The sequence below is a fragment of the Benincasa hispida genome, chromosome 3, assembly GCF_027475165.1.
Source record: "Benincasa hispida cultivar pf3 chromosome 3, pf3_genome.v1.1, whole genome shotgun sequence".
In the NCBI taxonomy this organism is placed as follows: Eukaryota; Viridiplantae; Streptophyta; class Magnoliopsida; order Cucurbitales; family Cucurbitaceae; genus Benincasa; species Benincasa hispida.
The window spans coordinates 52,232,811-52,257,528 of record NC_143480.1 but is presented as its reverse complement, the minus strand read 5'-3'; the positions used below and the strand labels follow the sequence as shown (position 1 = coordinate 52,257,528).

At 32.9% G+C, this 24,718-nt stretch overlaps 3 protein-coding genes across 4 annotated transcripts; 2 read left to right on the top strand and 1 right to left on the bottom strand.

The window, feature by feature from the left end:
* The first annotated feature begins 3,637 nt into the window (after nt 1-3,637).
* LOC120074734 (solute carrier family 40 member 2-like) lies at nt 3,638-7,037 on the top strand. 2 transcript variants are annotated; one of them, XM_039027956.2, is made up of 8 exons: nt 3,638-4,199; nt 4,464-4,614; nt 5,023-5,219; nt 5,304-5,780; nt 5,957-6,128; nt 6,235-6,372; nt 6,533-6,643; nt 6,728-7,037. In XM_039027956.2, exons 1-8 carry the CDS (start codon nt 4,090-4,092, stop codon nt 6,893-6,895), a joined length of 1,524 nt encoding a protein of 507 aa, XP_038883884.2. In that variant the 5' UTR covers nt 3,638-4,089; the 3' UTR covers nt 6,896-7,037. The 2 variants fall into 2 exon arrangements, with proteins under 2 accessions (XP_038883884.2, XP_038883885.2); XM_039027957.2 differs by lacking the exon at nt 3,638-4,199 and adding an exon at nt 4,244-4,372.
* A 3,972-nt stretch (nt 7,038-11,009) lies between these two features.
* LOC120073597 (CASP-like protein 4B1) lies at nt 11,010-13,065 on the bottom strand. Its single transcript, XM_039026414.2, has 3 exons — nt 12,802-13,065; nt 12,385-12,520; nt 11,010-11,362 (listed from the first exon to the last, which is right to left on the bottom strand). The coding sequence occupies exons 1-3, from the start codon at nt 13,062-13,064 to the stop codon at nt 11,156-11,158; spliced, it is 606 nt and encodes a 201-aa protein (XP_038882342.2). The 5' UTR covers nt 13,065; the 3' UTR covers nt 11,010-11,155.
* A 2,746-nt stretch (nt 13,066-15,811) lies between these two features.
* Nucleotides 15,812-16,599, top strand: LOC120074530 (seed maturation protein). Its single transcript, XM_039027685.2, has one exon. It carries the CDS (start codon nt 16,124-16,126, stop codon nt 16,358-16,360), a length of 237 nt encoding a protein of 78 aa, XP_038883613.1. The 5' UTR covers nt 15,812-16,123; the 3' UTR covers nt 16,361-16,599.
* The last annotated feature ends 8,119 nt before the right edge of the window (nt 16,600-24,718 follow it).

Genomic DNA, 24,718 nt, shown 5'->3' with positions numbered 1-24,718 from the left:
TTTGGCGAGGGGCATTGGTATGACTTTATGTTCAAGTAGGAATTCCATCCCCAGTACCACGTCGAAATCATCCATCTTGACAATCACGAAGTCAACGAAGCCCTTCCAGTCTCCTAACTTCACCGGAGTTCTCTTCACTATCCCCGTAATCGGTAGGGCTGCGGAATTCACAGCTTTCATCTTCCCTGCATCTCTTTCCCAATTCAAGTTCAGGCGGCGAGCTTCCGTTTCAGCCATGAAGTTATGGGTAGCCCCAGAGTCAACCATAGTGGTTTTGGCCGATCTTTGATTGACCCAAGCGTCCACATACATGAGACCTTTCTCTAGTGGCTCCGTCGCCTTTCCCATATTCTTCTGAAGTGCAGATAGGAATTTCAATGCCCCCATCCTGGGATTCTCAATTTCTACCGCTGGCTCGGTTACCGTCTCCTCCAGTTCAGCTTTGTCTTCGGAGGTAGAGGCTAATGTGGCTTGAAAAGCATTGAACGCGGTTCGATTTGGACATTCGCCCGCCCTGTGTGGCCCTCTATATGAAACAAGACAGGGGGCGATTGTAATTGTTATGCTGTTGTGGCAGCCCCCGCCAGTTGTTTCCTGATCTTGGTTGGGATGATTTACAGTCCCTCCCTGTGTTCTTGTCTCCTCCCTCAGGTCTGGGAGGACTGGAACGGCTGTTTCTGTTTCCCCCATTTGAGGAAGTTGATTGCTTCCTCACATCCTGTGAGTCAGTGCTAAGGTCGTATAGCCGTTCAGCTGCCGCATAGGCAGAGGGGAGATCCTGTACTCTTTGTTCATATAGTTTTGATTTCGCCCACGGTTTCAGCCCTTCCACAAAGCAAAAGACCTTGTCTTTTTCAGACATATCTCGTATGTCCAACATGAGTCCTGCAAACTGTTTTACGTAGTCCCTGATGTTACCTGTTAAAGCAAATCGGAGTTTTCGTCGAGCCAAGATCTCGACATTTTCAGGGAAGAACTGCGAACGAAGTTCTTGTTTCAATCTATCCCAAGTATCAATAGTGCAGCGTCCTTCCTGTATGTCTGTAAATCGTGATCTCCACCACAGTTTCGCATCTTCAGCTAGATGCATCGTTGCTAGTGTGACTTTCGACTCTTCAGTCACTGTGTTCGTCGCCTTGAAGTATTGCTCAAGGTCGAAGATAAAATTTTCTAGGGATTTCGCTTCTCGCACCCCACAGAAGGGTTTCGGTTCTGGGATTTTTATTCTACTCACTGCCATTGCTCCCCCAGGTGAGGCTTGGTTCCCTACCGCTCGGATGGTGAGATTCACCCTAGCACTCACATCCGCTATCTCGGCTCTGACGACATCCAGGGCCGATCGAAAGTCTTCAGATAAATCGGTTACCATCTGAAGTATTGCTTTTTGGGAGTTGTCCAGCTCTTCGACATGCTCCTCTATGTGGGCAACAGAGCCCGAGGAGCTATCGCTTCGTTCAAAGCTGCCGGACCATACTGTTTTGGTCTTGAGGGTCTCTACCCTCATCATCAATTCTCTGACGGGTAATCCATCTAGGCGGCCTACCACCGCATCAATTCCATCGGCTTTCTCGGCAACTTCTTATAGCCGAGTCTCAAGGAAACGGACATTATCTGGGACCTCTCTCAGGTAGAGCATTTGTTCTTCCATCTCTACCAATTTGTCCACATGGGACTTGTTCAGGTTCTTCGTCGCCGACATGATCACTGATTTTCCCTCTATAAGCCAACCTGGATCTGATACCAACTGTCACAATCGCTCTTTCGAAAGCTTCTCGTAGCGATTGTGCGGCACTTGTTCCCGTTCACGAACAAGCCAGCCAACTCGAATACGGACAGCCGATGGCACACCGAGTGCCTCTTGCAACCTCCACCCCCGTTTTAGGGAAAACGGGTTTAGAGAAAAGGTTTTCGTAAGAAGTTTTGTGAGTGTGAATAAAGAAAGAAAGATTGTAGTAGACTAGAAAGCAATAAGCAACAACAACGGCTTTATAGAGTACTACTCCGGGTATGAGGAAGTGATGGTTAGTCTTATCCCCATATAGTGCATTCTGAACAAAAAGCCAACTGGTGCCCTTGCATATGCAAAAGAGCAAGTGGTCACTTACAATGAAGATGTAAAGAAAGCAAACTAACTAAGCTAATACAATACAGGAAAATGAAAGTATGCTAGAAGGGGGTTGGATTGGGCATGCGGCCATGGGCAATAGGCCCTGGACAAGCATGACCGTTACACCTTGTGTGGTCTTGGATGATCCACCCCAATTCACCCCTTCCTTTCTCAATGGACCAAGCAACATCCACATTTAACTTCCAATAACATGTAGTTAGCGGGAATCAACACAAAGTGGAATGAGCCGAGAGAGGATGATCCAAAGAACCAGTATCCTCATGCACACGATCCAACTCCCCCCAAGCTTAGGTAGGTGAGACTTAAATCTTTATCTTGATGGATGCCAAGTCGAGAGCCCCTTTTGAAAACATACCTCATTCCTCAGGTTTCACAAATTTCATAGGACAACTAACGCAGTCCCCTACTCTTGATTGAAATATGCAATCCTTAAAAGTTCCTAATAATCCACCGGTGGATTATTACACTCCCACATCACATGACTAGTATTCTTTTGATGTGACTTGTAAAAATAACACACCAAATTAGAGTAAATTCCTTTAGCATATAAATTTTGAATGTTAAGAATAAGATCGTGAAAAAACCTTCCATCGGTGATTTTCATTTTTGGTTTGACCCTCACACGCTACATATGCTTCCAAATCCTAAAAGCCACAAGTACATTAAAAGACGATGGAATCCTCACATTCCTCAAATTAACTCCAAGATGGTAGACATCGAAACTTTAAAACACATCATCCTCGATCTTTTTCCACCCTAGGGGATGTTAAGAATATCATTTGCATTTTAGAGGAGAAACAACTCCCTGATAACTACTCATTCCAAGATCTTTCCTCATTAAACAGAAAGACCACCCTTCTATCTTTAGCCCAATCCTAAAACCCAACTTGACTTGAATCATTTTTAATTGAGATGCCTTTGCTATTTCCTACCCTCCATCCAACATCATGAGCAAACAGGTCTCTACCCCCACAATATACAACGGATTATAACCAAGGTTCGCCTTAAGAAACACTTTATTTGGACAATATTTTCCCTTTAAATTTCTAGTTTATTTTAAAGTTTTTCTTAATTACCTTTTTTTTAATTATTTATTATTATTATTTTTTCAAAAACATTCGAAACCATGGACTGACTCAAAATCGACAAAAAATAAAAAATAAAAAATTTTATGGTTAAAATATGGTTCTGGTACTGTAATTCTAAATTTATTCAATTTTTAGATATAAATAGTAATTTGTCACGGTCTATCGTGGATAAACTATGATATTTTACTATAATTTGTAAATATTTTCAGCAATTTTGTAATTTAAAATAATTTTTCAATAACAAAAAATTTTTGAAAAAAAAAACTAAATTTAAGATTTTTTTTAAAGTAACTAAAATTGAATATTCGGAATATTTGGAAGTGAAGTACGTAACTTCTTTGATAATTCCCATAGTATAGGGACGAAACCAAACTTTTTTTTCTCTTTCGTTTGGTAAAGACCAAACACAGTCTGGTGATGAGGATAGGAGTCATGCCCCCCCCCACCACCCCACCCCACTTGTCCGTAAGCACTTAGTGAAGAAGTACATTCAGAGCCAACCCTGTTTAAATAATCCTTTCTTCTTCCTTTTCTTCATGGCGGTTTGCTGATTTCTTCCAGATTCTCTCCCAGTCTTTCCTCAGCTCATATAACAACATCCATTTTTAAAAAGAACCCAATAAATAATTACTTAGATCAGTTGCTTTTCTGGGTCTCCATCCCCAAATAGAGACAAAATAAAGAGACCCACCTTTTTCGAATCATTGATCGAACAGTGGCAAGCAGTTTCCCAAGTTCAAAACCAGAAAAAAAGAAACAACCCCTTTTGCCAAATTCCAAAGTCAAACAACATACCACTGATTTTGATTTATTTACCCTTTTCTTCGATCGATTGCTTTCATTCCAGTGGAGTTTTGATTGAAGAAAACAGTAATGGAGAAGGAGCCGCTTCTTTCCCCTCCTCCTCCTTCACTGCAACCACTTTCTTCTTCTCTTCTTTGGTGTCTTTACATTGGACATTTCTTGGCCAGATGGGGTGCTAGGTATTTGCCCTCCATTTGTGATTTTAGATGAATCCCATTGTTTGTTGAGTACAATGATTTGAAACCCTGTTTTTGGTTTAGTTTTTTGTTCTGTTTCATCGTTTTGTTTCGATGTTGCACGAATTGCAGATGGTGTTTGTGTATTCGTTTCTTTGATTAGATTTTCGTTTTGGGTATTAGCCATTTTTTTTAATCATGAAAATTTGTTCCTACCCTTTTAATTGGATTTGGATTTGTTCTTATTGCTTTTGATTTTTGTTGTAGAATGTGGGAATTCTCTGTTGGTCTATATATGATCAGTGTGTGGCCTAATTCTCTACTCTTTGCGGCTATTTATGGTGTTGTGGAATCTGCGTCCACTGCTTTCTTTGGTACAATTGTTGGAGAATTGGTTGATAAGTTAGCATATGTCAAGGTTTTGATCTCTTTTTGTTCACTGAAACTCCATCATTTTGCTTACTTTTACATTATTAGAAGAATGAATGATAAAACCTATCTTCATTATTTTTGAGATTTTAATATATATGTTGTATGTACAGTGAGTTGAAGGTGAATTTAATGAACATAGTAGCTGTTATTAGTAGGCTAATAAGATTTTCCTCCTGTTTTAACTTCTTCATCTTAGATTTATGCTTATGCATAAGCCAAACTAAATGTATTCGTTATGATCATCTACTTGAATGAAATGAAACAACGGTGGATGTGAATCAATGAAATTATCAAATTAGTCTTCAAATATCCTCTGGTTGAAGCAGTTGTTGATTGCTCCATTTAAGTTGTTGTAACTGTAAGTAGTCTTATATTTTCGTTTCTATGTTATCAGGTTCTCAAAATTTGGCTGGTGACACAAAATCTTTCATATATTATTGCTGGAGTGACCGTGGTTGCGTTACTGGTTTTCTCAGATTTGAAATCCACCTATTTCACAGGATTCATTTTGCTTGTGATATTGACAAATATTGCTGGAGCTGTTGCCGTTCTTTCGTCTCTTGCTGGTACTATCTTAATTGAAAGAGAATGGTAATTGATTGTTGTTTTAAGGAGAATATAACCAGAAAGTTCCAACCAAGTGATCTTCAAATTATAACTTTGGTTTTTGCTCAGGGTGGTGGTGATATCAGAACGCCATCCTCCAGAAGTATTGACAAATATAAACTCTACGATGAGGCGTATCGATCTAGTCTGCAAGCTGCTTAGTCCTGTAATATCTGGTTTCATCATTAGTTTCATTTCTTTGAAAGCATCTGCTGTGACGTTGGCGGTTTGGAATATCTTATCGGTTTGGTTAGAGTATTGGCTTTTCACATCAGTATATAATGGGATTCCGGCTTTGGAAGAAAGCAGCCAAAGAAGGGTTTCAAGACTTGTTTTAAGAGATGTGGGAGAAAGTAGTTCTGTATCTCAACAAATAGAGAGCTTACTTCCAAGCGATGATGGACGATCAGCTGAAAGGAGCTGGAAAGTGAAAATGTTCAACTGGTTTTCAAAGTTCCCATTTGTTAGTGCATGGAAAGTGTATCTGGAGCAAGATACCGTACTCCCAGGGATCGCTCTCGCTGTGTTATTCTTCACAGTCCTTAGGTAATCATCTTTGAACTCATTAGAGACCGCAATGTATATATCCATTCTTAAAAGTTGTCTTTAGAAGCATTTCGATTCGCTTTTGTGGCCTGGAGGGGGGATATGTTTAGCTGAATCAAGATATCAAAGTTAACGCTTAATGGTTGTTCTGATTCTCAAACTTCTCTCTCTTCCAGCTTTGGAACTTTAATGACTGCAACCTTAGAATGGGAAGGAATACCTGCCTATATCATTGGAATTGCACGTGGAATAAGCGCTACCATTGGGATTGCCGCAACACTTGTTTACCCTATTGTACAGTCTCGAATTTCTACGCTTCGAACTGGACTCTGGTCGATTTGGTCTCAGGTACGCTCGAGCCTTGTAGTGGCTTTTCGCTAACAAACATTGAAATTAAAATCTCTCTAATGAACCAACCAAACAGCGATTAATATTGGTTGTCGATGATATGCAGTGGACCTGCTTACTAGTGTGTGTTGTTTCAATATGGATCCAAAACAGTCTCTTGTCAGCATACATTCTGATGATTGGAGTGGCAGCATCTCGGCTCGGACTCTGGATGTTCGATTTGGCCGTCATCCAACAAATGCAGGTATGAAACACAACAATCAAATCATACCATAACATTTGTTTCAACTTTCATATTATCAGTAATGTAATTTGATGTAATGAATGGGTTAGTTTCCTTCTATTGAATGAATCTACTATGACTGGTGCTCTTCTTTTGTTTGCTTGCTGTTCATTGTCATTAGGATCAAGTCCCTGAATCCGATCGAGGCATCATCGGGGGCGCCCAAAACGCTCTCCAATCAACTATGGACTTGATGGGATACATTATGGGAGCCGTCATCTCAAACCCCCAGGTGAAGAGCTATCTTCATCATCATTGAAGAACAGTCTGATTATTATGCGTGTATGACCCTGTGCTATGGTGGTTATTTTTGCAGGACTTCTGGAAGTTGATTCTGATATCGTTCACGGCGGTGACTTTGGCTGCGCTGCTTTACACCGTCCACCTCTACCGCGTTCGAAAGCATTTGTTTCACTTGGAGAAGCTGGCTGCTTGCTGCTTAAGATGGCCATCAGGATTTACTATAAATCCTTCTCTCTACTGAAAGTGAAGAGTGTAGTTTCCCCCATTTGCTTCCAATGGGAAAGTGTGTATATTGTTTGATCTTTAAGTCAATGGCTAGGAAGGGAACTAATAAATCAATCAAAAGCAAGTTAATAAATCATTCAAGTTAAGGTTTAAAATTACCTGAACCCAATTCTGAAAATACATAGACCTAGGCACATAATTGTTGGTTGACTTAAGGCTATGTTTACTTCCTAACGTAGTAAATCAATTGTAATAAAAAAAGTGGGGTTAATATTATGTAATCGTAATGAACTGTAGGTTCAATAACCAAATTTGTAATCTGATGGTGGAGGTAAGGGTGTTCAATTCGATTACATTTGAAAATTACGTGATCCACTAATCTTTTTGTTTGAACATTTTAAAGATTTTTCAGATTTTTTCCTTTCATGTCATTAATTACTGTTCCAATAATTAAAATCGGTAATAGTAGTTATGGTCTAAATGACCGTATATTATTTTTGGTAAGACTATAGATATCGATTTTACTATTTTATCTAAGTGATAATAACAACAATAATGACAACATCCATTTTTGGGTCCTTTACTTTTTGTTATGGGATTTTTGTTTGTTTCTTTTTTTCTTACGTTTGTCATATATTATCGAAGTGTATTTATATGAACATCATGTGTTTTTCTTCTTTAAAAAAATATATTCTGTGTTTTTTCTAAATTGAGATTTGAATTATTGTTTTATCTTTCAAAATTAGGTATTTTTAATTTTAGTGTTAATTTTTTTAAATATAAAAATTTGAATAAATAAATAAAAATTATAATGGGTGTTTAAATTATTATAACGCATTATACACATTTTAATTAATTAAAAATATAAAAAAGACCATTAAGAAATGGTCTATATTTCATTATGTTTTTACATGGGAACAATCAAAATGAATGAAATTTTTTATTACGATTGCATTAATATCTATCATAAAACAAATTTTAATTTTCTTTATAATTGAGGTCATTAATGTAAACCTATTATGACTTAGGCAAAAGTTCAATTAAACTAATATCTTGTATTCATAGAGAAAAAAATGTAATTAACGTCCAGCACCATTTTTTTTCAAAAGAAAGTAATAAATATCCAATTCAATTAGGAGTATAGGACAAGTACACTTGGCTATCTACAGTAGCTCTTGTTACCAGTCATAATTTTTAGGAAAATTGAAGGAAATAGCAAAATCGGAGTGTGCCTTTTGATTTTTGTCAATAAACGAAGATAATAAGTTTTTTGACAAAAGCGTGTCGTGTACATGACATATATTTTTTTAATCCTCAAATTACCTTTAGTATGGTGTTTTTTCAAGGACTGTGTAATTACTATACCATGTACAAATTCTCCATAGAAATACAGTGTAAATGGAACCATCGTTTATAAGATTTCAACCTAATGGATTCAAGAGATAAAGCTGCTGATTTTTCTCCTATTTTAAAATTTGAATTGTCGATTTCATATATGATCTGATTTTACCACTTCTAAAAAATATTCAGAAATTAATTCATCTTTAATTTATTTATCACCATTTTGATTTTAGTTATAAACTTCTTTATATTTTACATTATTTTATTGGTTTTTTAATATTTTAAATTCAGATTAAAATTTTTTATTCTGATTAGGATTTTACTCAATATTTTATACATATTATCATCTAACAAACTGTATATTTCATTAGATATTTATCATTTTTTTGTATTTTTAAATTCACATTTTATTCATTATCATCTTATTATATTATTCTACCATTAATTTATCTTTTGACAAACAAATACGTATTTACTTTTGTAATCTTGCTGTTTATGTTGTACTTTCTACAATGAGTTAGACTTCATTTGTAGGTTTTGTGGTTGTTGGAGTTATAAATGGTGTAATTGTTGAAACTTAAATGAAAATGAAATTATGAATATAATGTAATTGTAAATAAACCAGTTCCCTTCCTGATTTTTCTCTCCAAAATTATATTTGAATTTATATTTTGTTATCAAACTAAATTTTATCTAACTACTTTTTGAATTAATCACAATAAACAAAAACATCCTAGTTTTTCTCACCAATTTATATTTATATTTATTTTTTATTATCAATTTTGATTTTATATAACTAACTTTCGATTGGTTTAAATGTTTGTTACAAATTCAATTGTATCTAAATATTTTTTTTCATTATTTTATACGTATTATTATCAAATTAATTTGATTTTTTTTTCATATTTTTGGTTTTCAATTTTTCATATAGAAACACGTAAAAATGACTTGTTGTACTTGAAACATATAAATGAGAATTAAATTTTAAATGTTTGAAACATGTGTGCATATATATATATATATATATATATATAAAATAGTTCAATTTATTATTATTATTATTAAAATAAGATAACAAAAAACCATAAATCTCATTTTCTTCTTCTTCACTTAGCCCCCAAAATCTCTTTTTCTCTTTATCAATCTCATGTTTTCGATTGTTGGTTCAACAACTCTTTCTAAAATCCATCATCTTGGCTAGCTTTTGACGACTGCCCTCTCCAGGTCTTCGACTTTTTTCGTTCGCACACATGTTTCCTGCTTTTATTTCCACTTTAAACATCGTTTTCAACAATGATGTTTTGGAGTTGATAGTGTTTGGAGTTGATAATATTTAGAGTTGACTTTCAAAATCCTATGAGCAAAATGGTCATATGGATTGAAGAGAAACTCCCTACAACTGGTTTGGTGTCAAATGCATAATATTTCCAATAGTCACATCGTTCTGAAGTTGCAATTCCTTCAAATACTCACTTACCAACAACAACCTCATTGGTACAATCAACTTTACTCTTTTTCACCTTGAAAGAAGTCCGTCGTTGTGGATATCCATAAATTTCTAATGACCCTTATTGCCTAGTCGTCATCCTTCCTCGCACACACACTAACTATAAGTAGTCGAAAGCGTTAAGGATCACGTTGGGTGATTTTAATTTTTGCTTCTGGAATGTTTAGATACGGTGTATTTGTTGTTCTAGAATGTTTAGTTAGAGTGTATATGTGGTAGTCGAGTTGTTTTTTAAGTAGTGTATCTTTACATTCTCGTCTGTACTTAATTTTATTATTTTAGGGTAGTTTTGTCATTTACTAATTAATATTTTCTATTATATAAATTTGTTTTGTTATTTTTATAATTTTGAAACTTTTTTACTATTTTTTCTGAAATTTTAAAATTTGCTACTTTTCTTGTTGGTCCTAATTTTTAAATTAAAAGGTACCGATCATAAATCTTCTTTAGAAAGTCAAATTTTAATTAATTGAATTATTATAGTTATCGACCACTTAGTTGAATTATTAGAGTACATTGTTAAAATTTAGGTCAAATTTGAAATTAAAAGACCAAATTAAACACTTTAAAAATGAAGAACCAAAATATAGAATAAAGAATAAAAAATATAGGATAAAATTTCAAGGTTTATGAAGAAGAGAATTGTTAGATAATTAGTATATATATTTTAGTTAATATTTGTTTAGTTGTTTATTTATATCTATTGTTTTTTTTTTAAAAAAAAAAATAGTTTACATAGTGTTTAATTTGTATTTTAAAATTCATTAGTTAACTATCTTATTTCTTTGCTGATTTATAATTAACCACTCTAAAATTATAATAGAAAGTTTTTGAAATTCTATATGAATATATAGAACATATTGTTCTCACCATTAAGAATGGACTTCAAAATGTTCTAAAATATACAAATTAAATTACGAGAAAGGCAAGCACACTTTTAAGAGCAAAATATTATAAACAAACTGGCCTGAATTATTACAAACAGAATGAAATCGCAATTAAAAAAAAAAAAAAGCAAAAAACTAAAACAAATGAACAAAGTCTTAACAAATACAAATCAAGATTGAACAAATACATCACATTGAGGGGATACACAAGAGAATAGGGAGCCAAATCAAGACATGGTTGCCCAAATGATATTAAAAAAAATGTTAAATCATAATATTAAAAGATATCCCTATGCTTTAAAAAAATTACAATATTACCTTTGAACTCTTATAAACATCTAAAAATATATCTTGAAGTAAAAATTCTTTATAGTTTTAGATGAAAACTGCAGTAATCTAGATGAAATTTTTGGATCACCACATCATACTCCAAAGATAGTTTTGAAACGTTTATAAAAGTTAAAACTGTAATATTGCAACTTATAAAAGTATTAGGGTATTTTTGAAACAAAGGGTAAAGTTTAAGGATATTTGTTATAATTTAGCGGAAAAAATGAGCAGAGAGTTTGTATCCAGAAATGAGAAGAGAGACTGCTAATGTAAAGAACGCCAAGAAAGTCATGCTAATGGAAGCAGCTGCCATATCTAAAAACGTCATTACATTTGAGTATCCTTCGTAAACTTTTCTTGCTCTGTTTGTCAATGGAACTGCTGCTGATGCTGCTGATATCAATAAATATGCCAAAACCTATAATTTCACAATTCCCTTTCATTAATAATTATAATCAACTCATCTCTATTTGAACATAAATCCGTTAGAATATTGCACGAGAAGAAGGACCTAAAATATTGTGGTCGTGACTTGTAACTAAAAATTGGACACAAACATCTACACACTCATTTCAAATAATAATTTTTTATCGAAAATTTCATTATCAGATAATTTTGAGATATCCATAAAAAGTTGATAGTAATATTACAATATTTGAAAAAAATAGAGATAAGTTCATTATCAGATAAGTTAATTTTTATTTACAATATTTGAAATAATTTTTCTATCTGTGAAAATTTCTCAAAATAAAATTGTAGAGGGATAAGTTTAAGAGTATTTTTTATAATTTAGCAAATTTTTTTCTATAAAAATTTAGAGAAAATATCCATTTATATAAACTTAAGATAAAATATTAATTTTTTTGTTACCTCTTCAAATGTAGTAATCAATGTAACCTAGAGAAGAACACGAGTAATAAAAAAGATAGTATGAATTTTGTATTAAATATGAGCATTTATTTCATTTGCTTATTTTTCTCTATTTTTTTCAAGTTATTTAGAAAGAATGATGTGATGATCTTTTCTCGCTAGGGTTTTTGAAGAAGAATGATTTCATTTAGGTGATTTTGAATTTATTTTAAATATGGCATCATATCAAATTACTAATAAAATGTCTAAATTGATTCATTTCTGAAAGCTGGTATAGTTTTAACTAATACAATTATTTACTCGAGTTTTTAATTGATACAACTCTCAAAGTTTAGAAATATAATAAGTTAATATTTGACATAATATTTAAAGAGTTCAAGAGAAAAAAACCAAAGAAAGAAAGAGGTCAAATTGGGTTTAAGTCAGTAATAATTGATATGTATTTCATCTCATAAGATTGGAGGTTCAATTTCAACAATGATGGCAAAAGCTAGTTCATTGGTATGACTTCAATAATGATTTTCATCTCATAATTGATATGCATTCCATCTTATAAGATTTGAGTTGTACCTGATCTGCAACAAAGTCAATGATGGCAAAAGCTAGGTGAGGAGATGTATATTTTTGAGTAACAAATTGGATAACTTCTCGAATTCCTTGGTAGGCCGTATATACACTTGAAATTATTGCAATTGCCAACACATAACTGTTCATTTAAACCTTTTTATCATTAGTGAAATGGTAATTTAACTCATTAAGATATTATATATTTTTTGGTAAAAGTTAGATATGCTTGAATTCTTACTCTCACCATGGTTGAACTAAAAGTATATTAATCATTACTGAATTCAAAAACTTAGATGAGTTGATAGCTTACGGTAAATTTAATTATAGATTCATATTTTTAACACTTCTCTCATTTATGGACTTGACAATTTATTTCAAAAGGCATAAACTTAATAGAATTGAAATGTATTTATAGAATACCTGTATTCTTCATAATCTTCAAAATTAATCTCCTCTCCATGTCGATTGGAGACCATGACAACAAAAGCAATAAACGAGAATACAAAGCTCGACCATCTCAAGCTTAGAGACAATTTCTTCAATATGTCTTCTCTCTTCATTCTCTTTACTATTGCAGCCGCTTCAGTTCCAACGGGCGGTACTGTCGACCTCATTTCAACATCGGGAGCGAGAGGAGCCGGCGTGATCGTTTCAGGGATATTATTGTCTCGAGGGTTTGACATGTTAACAACTGAAATGCCAAGAGACTGTGATATGAATACTAAATTATAACAAATGAATACTAAATTATAACAAACTTTACAACGTATATAAACTAGTGAATGGGAACGACAACTTGGTATTTTTTGTCGTACAAATGTTAAGTAGACAAATAAAGTCAACGTGGAATCACTAAGTCAATGGATTAAGGAGTCACGTTCATAAGGGCAATAACTGTAGACAGCTAATCCAAATGGTCAACTGTACACGTGGCGTCCAAATCATTTGAAACGACGAAAGATAACTATTGGGCCCGAAGTTTTCTTTGAGCTACAATGAGCCCAGCCCAGAATGCCGTGGCCCATTTCTATTAATTTAGAATTGCAATTTTGGATTAAAAAATGTACAATGGGTTAAATAACTAAGTTTAACGTCTCAGCTTCCAAGTTCGAATCTAACACGTTGCTAAACATGAACGTGTTTAATACGTTTTTTAACTAATTATATTTTTAATAGGCGAAGAAATTTTAAAATGTCTAATAAATTTGTGACTTTATTTTTTTTATTGATAGGCCGTCATATAATTAATGAATTTATTAGATATAGATTTTAATTTTATGTCTAAAGGACCCTACATAATCGAATGTGTATCTAATAGATTAATGGTTTAAAAAAAAAATCAAAATTTAAAGATCTATTTGGATATATAACTGAAAGTTCAAGAACCTATTAGAAATTCTTTAAACTCCATAAACCAAAAAAACACAAAAAAGAAATTTCATGTTATGAGTGAAATTAGTGCATCTAAATCAATTGACAGATTTGAGATAAAAGAATGATCCTAAGCAAATATTGTACTTGAGGATTTGGTATCCTTGATTAGCCAAAAATATTCAGTAATTGTTCTATAAGATATGGATAACGATGGCTCAAGTGAAACACATTGAGTAGCCAGAAATCCTAAGTTAATATCTTTCTATATATATAGAGAGGGAGAGGATCAAACTCTAATCTCGAAATTATCGTATGTTCATTTTGACATATCTTTCTATAAAAAGGAGAACAATTTCATATGTAAACTAAACTATCTCTACACTTTACTTTTACAAAGTAAATATGCAAATTATGGTATAACTTGGGAAATGTTTCTACACACTAGCACCACACATAAACAATGTGCAACGTCTCATTTTTTGCACACATTAGTTTGTCTCATTCTTTACCCAAAATAAAATAAAAACAACATTATTATATTTTCTTAGGTGATCCAAATTCTAAATCAACTACAACATTATCTTTATATTGCAACTGGCTAGCTGAATGCTTAGCCAAAAAAAGCAAAGCTGGACCTTTTTCGGGAGTATGGTGTGACCTTTTGCCATCTTCGTTGAAGACTTTATCGGTAAAAGATTTTTCAATAACCAAAATAGTCACTTTTTGAAAATACAAGGACTAAAATAAACATTTTTAAAATATAGGAACCAAAATAAAATAATATTTACACATTTTTTTCTTTCTAAAAAAAGGTCAATTACATACTTTTCAAACTTAGGTTGAAGCCTAAAACTCAACGAACTAAGTTCGTATTTAAACCAAATAATAAAAATTTGGTTAAAATCACTTTAAAGTAATTTAGTTTCTGAACTTTAGTTTATAACGATTTAATCTTTATACTTTTAAATTAATAATAATTTAATCTATGAATTTTAATAAATATTAATTTAGACCATGTACTTTACATTATGTGACAATTTAGTTTCATAAGTTAAAAATACTATTAAAAATTTAATAAGACTTATTCTCAGGGTAGATGGATAAATTGATTATGGATTAAGTTTGTTTATAAATTATAATAAAAATTAAGTTATTGCATATTCATAATTGGGTTAATTTTCATGATTAGAACTACGTAATTTACAAATTTGAATAGAATAATTTAGTGAATTAATCTATTATATAACTAAGTATTTCACCTTAAAATTTATTAATATTACATAATAAATTTTTATCAACACTTTTAATCTTTTGATATTTTTTTCTCTTTTTTTAATTTCGTAATATGTTAAAATAAAATATTATCATTTTCGAATTTACTATTAATTACATAAAGATTTTATTTTTTTGACATATCATTAATTATATTATCTTTATAATAAACTCATTTTTCTTATCACAAATTGGGAGGGAAAATTTTAAATTATGAACGTTGGAATAAAAATACTAGTTGAATTAGACTCTTATTGATCGGTTTACGAGGATCTATTTGATAAGTAATTCAGATTTTGTTTTATATTTTCATATTCACAAAATTTAGTAGATATGTATTTGGTTGACAATCTGAATTCTATTTTCTAGAAACTGTTTTCGAATTCTGTGATTCAAACCTTACAAAGTTCGAAAACAACTTTTTTATATTTTTCGTATCTAGATGTTGAATTCAAAATTTTAAAATGTAGAATTACATTAAAAATGAAAAAAATAATAATAACAAATATACTATTTCATGTTATAAACTCAATTACTTTTTGTTAAATTACAATATATAATATATTATATATTATATGATATTATAAAATAATAATTATACAAAAATTTTAACTTCAAATAAGTTCATAAATTAATTAATAATAATTTAGGTTTTGAATTTACCACCAATTCTAAACTCTGTTCTCTTTCAATTCCATCTTTTCCAAATTCTATTTTTAGATTACATAGTATACAGGTCCTAATCAACTCTGACCAAAAAAATTCACACAACGTGGCAAACAGACCAAAAAGTGTTAGACAAGTGTTACATGTTGGGTAATTTTTTAACTAAAAAATTTAAAGTCTATCCATCAGAAAAAGCTGATCAAAAGACGAGAAGAGAGCGAGAGAGACGAGGAGGTGGCAGCTGCATGTGAAAGGAGCAGAATTTGGAGTTCTTCCATGGCCGCCACGCTTCAATTTCACTCTCTCCTTTTGCATGCCCGCCACGAACCCATTCATCTTTTCCAAATTCCAACAAACCCATTAATAAATTAATCCATTTCACTGTTCCAGTCCCCCCATTTCTCTATTTCTATGATTAAATAAACTGGCAATGTCAGGAGCTCAGGGCGCGCAGCCGAAGGAGTCGTTCACGGCCACCACTTACGAGTCCGTCCCCGGCGGAGAGAATCGAACCAAGACCGATCTCCGTTCCCGGGAGGACGCCGGAATGATCCAGATCGATAAGCTTCAGGACAAAGTGCAAGACGCCGCCGGGAAAGGCGGTCCGGTGTTTGGCGCCGGGAAAGATGACAAAAAACAAGACCTTGGAGTTACGGGCACTGGATAGTATAAACTATGATAGTAATTTACAAATTTCGAGGTTTAAATTTGATCTTCACGTTCATATGTTTTTTGTAATATAATATATGTTTGTTTAGGTCATTGATATGACTTTTGTTGGTAATTAAAGTGGTTTATTGTCATTTTAAAGATTACGGGTGTGTGTCATTCGTAGAGTCTCAATTAATCAAGGATATTAATGTTACTTGGGTGAATTTAATCAATTCGGTGGAGTTTAGTTTCTTTTGCTGGCGGTAGCGTTTTCTTGACTTCTACTCTACTCACATTATAGCTTGAACAAGTTAATTACTGCCGTTGTCAAATTAAAGCTAATAATTTAATTAAGTGATTTAGTTTGGTTTTTTATAACATGCTAGTAGGATAAGAGTTAATTGACAAAATTAATTAGGAATTAATGTGTATACCTCTTTTAATTTTAAGAATCAAAGGTTTGGTATTTTGCCGGCTCGCTGGATCTTAATCTTGTTTGTTGATATTTTTGTAGTCTTCAAAATTTGTTCTTAATCTTGATTGTTGATATTTTTGTTGTCTTTAATTTTAGATTTTGATTGATAATTTTGTGATCAACTTTAAATTAGATTAATCAATTAAATTGGTATTTTGGTAAATGTAAATTGATATTTGATTGATAATGTGGTAAATTTAAATTTGATTAATGATATTTGACGAATTGCTTTAATTATATTATTTGAGTAATTATTGGGTAAATTTTGGTAAAAGATTTATAGGGTATTTTTCTTTTTTTTTTTATAATAATATTATATTATTATGTCATATATTTTGGATTGGATTAATGAAATAATGTTATCAAGTAGTCTATGTTATCTTAGATTAATTTAATTATAAAATATAAGAGGTATATATTTATGAATTTATGCAGAAAATTATGTAGATATTTATGTGGTTATGAGTGTATGATAATTATAAGGATTTTTTTTTTAAGAAATAGTGATTTTTATGATAGAGTTTATGATTAGTTGGACATCAATGTCGTATTAGATACTTTGTTTAAAGTATCTACTCTTTTGTATGGTTTGTAAGCACCAAAAAATCTTGGGGTTTCAACTTCAAGTTATTATAGTTCAAATTCATTTTTCCATCACCTTCTCAATCAAAACCTTCATCAATAAAAGGACACAAACTATTCAAGTAAATGACATGTGTAGCATCGATATGTGTGTCATGTACATCACTCCTGAAGAGAAATTTTGGATGTTAAAAATAAAATTGCAAGAATCAAATTATGCTACTAGTGTAAGTCTAGCCCATTGTACTTCTAATTGATTGGTTTTCCAAAAAATTACAGAGTAACAAAATGGAATAAATTACCTATCTTAAAATAGACATTAAGGTCCAAATCACGGGCTTTACAGGCTGAAAAAAGAGAGAGTGGGTCAGTTTAGAAAGACAATTAAAAGAGGAGAAAGAGAAGAAGGCCGTTGGAATATTTCCTCTGTGTATTTTCTGTGTATTTGTTAGGGATGATGTTCCAGTGTATATAGCCGTTGGCCGTTAAATTAGGAGAAATAATTTGGAAAAAAAATACAATAATTATAATACAGGTGTGCACACATCATTGTCTGTAAAGAGATTTGAAAATGGTGTTGTTGACTTGTAGGTCTTCTTTGTAACATCCCCTCAAATGAGAGGGTAAATCAAGTATGCCAAATTTGGAGCGAAGAGATTGTAACATCCCCTCAAATGAGAGGGTAAATCAAGTATGCCAAATTTGGAGCGAAGAGATTGGAAATGAGAGTGTATAAGTGGTTTTTAAGATAGTCAGCTAGCTGACTGAATGATGAAACATACCGAACTTCCAAGGTCCCTCGAAGAATATGATCTCTCACAAAATGAGCATTAATCTCAATCTGTTTAGTTATGGCATGAAAAACAAGATTGAATCACACCAGATTATAGGTTTGACAGAGGATAGCATACCAAGCTTTGACAACAATTGGTTGAGCTAGATAATTTCAGAGGCAATATGTGTTAAGGCCCGGTATTCAGACTCAGTGGTTGATCGAGCCATAGCCGTTTGCTTCTTGAATGACCAAGAGACTAGACTATTGCCAATAAACACACAATATGCTGCCACAGACTTGCGGTCGTCGATGTTAGATGCCGAATCGGCATCAAAATATGCAGAGATTGATATATCGGAGCTGGGTTGGAACAACAGTCTAAAGTTTTTTGTTACATTGACATATGAAGAACCCGTTTGAAGACTTGCCAATGAGTATCTATGGGTCTCTGAAGAAATTGGCTCAAGTGATTTACAATGTACACAATGTCGGGCCTTATTATTATGAGATATTATAGTGCGCCTACTGTACTCCTGTAAATGAAGGGATCATTAAAAGGAGAACCATCATCAATGGATAAATGTTTGCCAAGCACACTAAGTGAGAGGGAAAGTTTAGATTTGTAAGCTGTAATCTTTGTAGGAGATCATCAACGTATTTCACTTGATTAATGATAAGGCCAAAGTCAAGGTAATACACTTGAAGTTCAAGGAAGTAGGTGAGCTGTCCCAAATCCTTTAAAGCAAAGGTTGTATCAAGGGATCAAACAAGTTTATTGATTGACTAAGGATCATTTCCGGTGATGATTACATCGTCAACATACACCAGAAGAAAAATAACAGATGATTGTTTGTTATAAATGAATAAGAATGGATTTGACCTGGAATTGATGAAGCCCCACCGAAGTAGTTCTTTTGTTAAGGTTGTATTCCAAGCCCTCGAGGCCTGTTTTGATCCATAGAGTGCTTTGTCAAGTTTGCAGGCATAGTGTGGACAGAACTAGTTTATGTATCCAGAGGGTTGTGTCATGTACACGCTTTCCTCTAAAGTGCCATTCAAGAAGGCATTGTCGAAGTTGAGTTGTCTAAGGCTCCACCCATGAGAAGCAGCAATGCTGAGAATAACTTAAATAGTCGATGACTTTACAATCGGACTGAAAGTTTCAAAGAAGTCGATGCCCAGGCTTTGGTGAAAACCTTTTGCTACAAGCCTCGCTTTGTAACGTTGTACTGAGCCATCTGAATTTCGCTGGATTCTAAACACCCATTTGTGTCCCACAATATTCATCTAAGGGGTAGGTGGAACTAGATGCCAAGTATCGTTCCGTATTAAGGCAACATATTCGGCGTCTATGGCTTTTTTCTAGGGAGGAGAAGCAATGGCGTCTTGGATCCGTGTAGGTTCTGTCAGAGACTAGTCGACTTGAGAGATAGTTGTGAGGATTTTTGGTTTAAACACACCAGCCTTTCCTCGGGTTATCATAGGATGGCTGGGTAAGTTCAGGAGGCGAGGTATTAAAGGAATTGGTCTGTCAGGTTGAGATAACAAGTTGAGGTTAGGTTGGGAGGTGGGGGTAGATGGTCGGGTGGGAGAGGCCAGTGGCAAGGAAGGGAAGGAGTTATCATTTGAATTTATAGGGCTGAGGGAATTTATTGAGTCTGGGGTGAGCTGAGACGAAGTAGGTAAGCGATGAGAGTAAGGTAAACGATCGGGCGTTTTGAGCAGAGGTGTATTGGCACAATAATCTGGTCATGATACTCTTTGAACTGCAGAGGCGATGGATCTTAATATATTCTCCTTCATTATCAGTTTGAAGCATTTTTATTGTTTATTAAACTGAGTCTGAACATAGGTGAGGAAATGCTGAAAAGCTTCAATGGCACCACTATTTTGTTTTAATGGAAAGATCCAAGTATATTTGTTAAAATCTTCAAGAAACAGAATGTAATACTTGTGACCTTCTGAAGATACAACCGGGGCTAGTCCCCATAAATCAGAAGGGATCAATTCGAAGGGCTTTGTTGTGTAGCTTTCAAACGTAGGAAAAGGTAAATTATGAGCATTGCCCATTGGACATGAGTCACAAAACAGAAATTCTTCATTACTTTTGATAGGCAGATTACCATCTCTAATAACAGAGTTCAAAATTTTGAGTGAATGACGTCCTAAACGTCTATGACAGAGAGCTTTAGATACTGCTACATTGACATTTGCTATTTTTCAGACAACACCAATGCAGAGGTGTTGTTATTTATATCCACAAGTTGTTGGTGTTCAAGGCCACTGTGCATTAACTTCTCAATCTTCTCTACAGCTACTTGGTCCAAGTGATACGACCTATCCTTAATATTTCCTTTTAAAAGAGTTCGACACGTACGCTTGTCCTTAACAAAGCAATGAGCATCATGAAACTCAAAGTAAATGTTATTATCTTGATCTAATTTTGACACACTTACCAACTTTTTTGTGATGCCAGGTACACACAATACATTTTCAAGTAGTACAGTGCTGTTTCCATCAGATAGAGAGGTGTTACCAATGTATGCGATTTGTAATTTGTTCCCATTTCCAACAATAACATTTTCATTACCTGAGTATTCATCTGGATTGGTCAGATTGGCATAATCTGTAGTGACGTGATTTGTAGCTCCGTTGTCCACGTACCAATTTGGATCCACAACGATTTCAGGTCCAGCAAAGGGGTTCGAGTTCTGAGTTGCAACAAGGGCAGCAGAATTAGATCCAGTATTACCTCCATTGTTTGGGATTTGTCCTCCTTTGTTTTTTCCCAAAATTTCCAGCAAATTCTTTGTTGAATCGGTTGTAACAGACGAGTGCTGAATGTCCATATTTACCATAGACTTGGCATGTTGGTTTGTTACAACGTCCTCAACCGGAGTTGACATTGCCATTTCCTCCTCTTCGTTGCTGATTGAACTGAGCTCGAAAGTTTTGCTGGTGATAGTTGTTCATTTGTCTTGTGTCATTAGGACTGCGACTCTAGGCCACGTTCACAGTAGGTACAATATTTCCTAAGTTCCTTTGTGAGTTTTGATATTCCAGGCGTTTCTCAAATAGATTGCATATCAAGCCATGAAATGTCAGGTTTGTCCTGTATAACTACAATCACTGGGTTGTAGACTTCTTCCAGGCCGAGAAGGACTTGAGTTTATTGGGAATGACTAGTCAATTAGTCATTTGCGAAAATAAGTTTTCATAAAATTAGTCAAATATTTCTAAATGTATTTTCATATTTAATTTAAATTTGAAAATGGTTTTATGTATCTAATTTAGATATGAAACATTTTCCTATTTAATTTAAATATGAAACATTTTTTTATTTAATTAAGATCTTTAACGTTTTCTACATTTAATTTAGAAAAAAGTTTTTATTGGATTCTTTTTTCAAAAAAACAAAGAAAGAAAAATGGGTGTTTTAGTTCTCAAGGGTGAGATTGGAATTTGACATGATATTTCTCTCTATTAAAAATAATTTAATTATGAACAAAGTTTTCACTCGATTCCAATCCTTCTTCAACGAGTGCACATCTGAAAATGGTGTTGTGTTAATCTTGGGAAGCAACCGGCTTGTGGTGATTTAGCATCAAGGTCTCGTCGATTTTGCTTTCAAGATCGTGGTTTCCATGACACGACAATTGAGATCTAAACTCGACCTATTTGACACTCCGATTCTACAATTTGAAAGAATTTTTTTTTCTAGAAAATGTCAATCAAATCTAGAACTGAATTGAATCACAGAGACATTATCATTTGGCACGCTCTCCAAAATTTGAAAGAATAATCCTCATTAAGCTTTTCGAGATCTAATTTTCTTCACCAAGCTCTATAGCAAATCAGATCTCAAACCCAGATAAACAAATGTAGAGAAGTTGTGCACTCTGTTGATGCGCTTCAATCAATGAAGTATTAGAAGGGAATGATATTGATTCCATAATTGATTTTGGAAACAATACCTACATCAATACCATTCCTATTGCCCACTCAAATTACCCTCCCTATGGTCAAACTTTCTTCATACATCCCTCTGGAAGATGGTCCGATGACAGAGTTATTCCAAATTTCTTTGATCTCTTCAAATCGTGAAAGCAAGAGATTTGATGGAGGGTTTCAATGGAGCCCGTAACTGATCTTGGTGGACTTCTGATCATGCAACTTCTTTGGTGTTCGAGCGGCCACCTTTCTTTTTGGAACCGCAATCCAAATTATGGCATCCTCCTACTAATGACAACAAAACTACTCTGTTGGTTGAGATTACTACGTATTCATTTCATTTAATTTCATATTTCTATTTTTTTAAAAAAAATATTTGATTTTAAGTTTAACTATGGTAGCTTGGTTTTTGTTGATAGAAATAAATTTTGATAGGAATTGTGTTTTGATTCTCTATTTTGAGATTGCTAAGAGTTTATCGAAATTAGGAAAATTTTGAAGGAAAATTAAGAAAATAAAGAAAGTATATTGGGTAGAATAAATTAAGGAAATAATTACCTAATTAAATTAATAGGTGCTTGTGATGAGATTTCCTTAATTTATTTCAAATGTGTTGAAGATAATTTGATTGGTTGTTTGTTCCACCAAATTCAATTTTTTTTTCATTTTTCATATGGTATTTTTCTACTTTATGAATACATTTTCATATCTTTACTGTCTTCGGTTTGGCTTGAACATGAAGTTTCAAGTACTAGTCTATCATGGGTATGCTCTATCTATGTTTCGAACATTTATTAAGTTTTAGAATGAATATTTCAGAACTAGAATGTAATTTTATCGATCAATGGACTTCATTCTAATCTTATTTATGGTGTGTTGACTAAGTCATCCATCAAGGCATGAATTTTGACTTTGTGATGAATAAATTAGTGGACTGATTTATGCTAATTGCCATATGCTAAATGCATCAATTCAATTAAATTTATTCTCCTATATTTACTCAGGTGAATTATTTATTGTTTTTTAATTGTCAATCATTCAATTAGTCATTTGCTGGAATGACTTGTCATAAAATTAGCCAAAGATTTCTAGATATATTTTCAAATTTAATTTAAATTTGAAAACGATTTTTTGTATTTAATTTAAATATGAAACATTTTCTATTTAATTTAGATATGAAATGTTATTGTATTTAATTAAGATCTGAAACGTTGTCTACATTTAATTTAGAAAAACGGTTTTATTGGATTCTTATAAAAAGAAAAATGGTTGTTTTAGTCCTCAAGAGTGAGATTTGAGTTTGACATGATATTTCTCTATTAAAATGATTTAATTTTAAGCAAAATTTTCACCCGATTCCAATCCTTCTTCGACAAGTGTTCTAGGGGTGGTCATTCAAACCACAAAAACCAAACCGAATCGAAAACTCAGTGAAACCGAAAAATGCGGTTCGATTCGGTTTGAAGAAATTTTGAACCCGAATTAATTCGGTTCGATTCGGTTTCACTTTCGAAAACCGAATTTGAAACCGAACCGAACCGTTTTTATCTAATATATATATTTATTTATATATATATTAAAAAAAAGAGTAAAATTGAATTTAAAACCAAACCGTTTTAATTTAAAGAACAAAACCAAATTTAAAATCGAACCGAACCAAACCGTTTTTAATTAAAAAATATATATATAACATGGATTTTTTGAAAATACCAAAACCGAATATGTGTTCGGTTCGGTTCGGTTTGAACCAATAAATCGGTTCGGCTCGGTTTCACGTTTTAAAAAATTCGGTTCGGTTCGATATGACTACCAAACCGAACCGAACTGAACTGTTTTCACCCCTAAAGTGTACGCTTGAGAAGAGTGTTGTGTTAACCTTGAGGAGCAACAACTTTTGGCGATTTAGCATCGAGGTAGCATCGATTTTTCTTTCAAGGCAATGGTTTCCAATTGAGATTCAAAATTGATTTATTCAACACTTCGATTTTACAAGTTTTACCTTTTTATTTTTCTTTTTCTTTTTTTATTTTTTGCTGAAAGGGACCCATTGATCATAAGGGTGTACATAGGGGTTGATTGAGTGTATTTTTTAGACAAACCCAAAAATTCAGATTGGATTGGGTGGACTCAACCCAACCCAACCTAACTCTTACTTTTTCTTTTTAATTAAAAATATGTAAATTCACCTACAACATAAAACAGATAACTAAAATCTCATAAAATTTAAATATTAAATATCAAATATCTATGATAGTTTTTACAAACTTCAAACAAGGACAAACATTTTAATCATTTGTAACAAGATATCATAGCAATTTGGTTCAAGAGGTTCTATGTTCAAGTCTTTACAACATTATTTTCTCTTCAATTATATGATATTAAATTTACATTCACCCGTTAATTTAAATTTTTAGGTCAATCGAAGATGTTAACAGATATATATTCTTCTCCATCTTCATAGAATAAAGAATTTTCTCATGGCTAACAAATTCCAATGAAAGAATAATCTTAAATACCATTTAAAAAATAACAAACAAAAAGAAATTCCATGGAATTGAAAATATGATTATGACACCAACAGCAGCATCAAA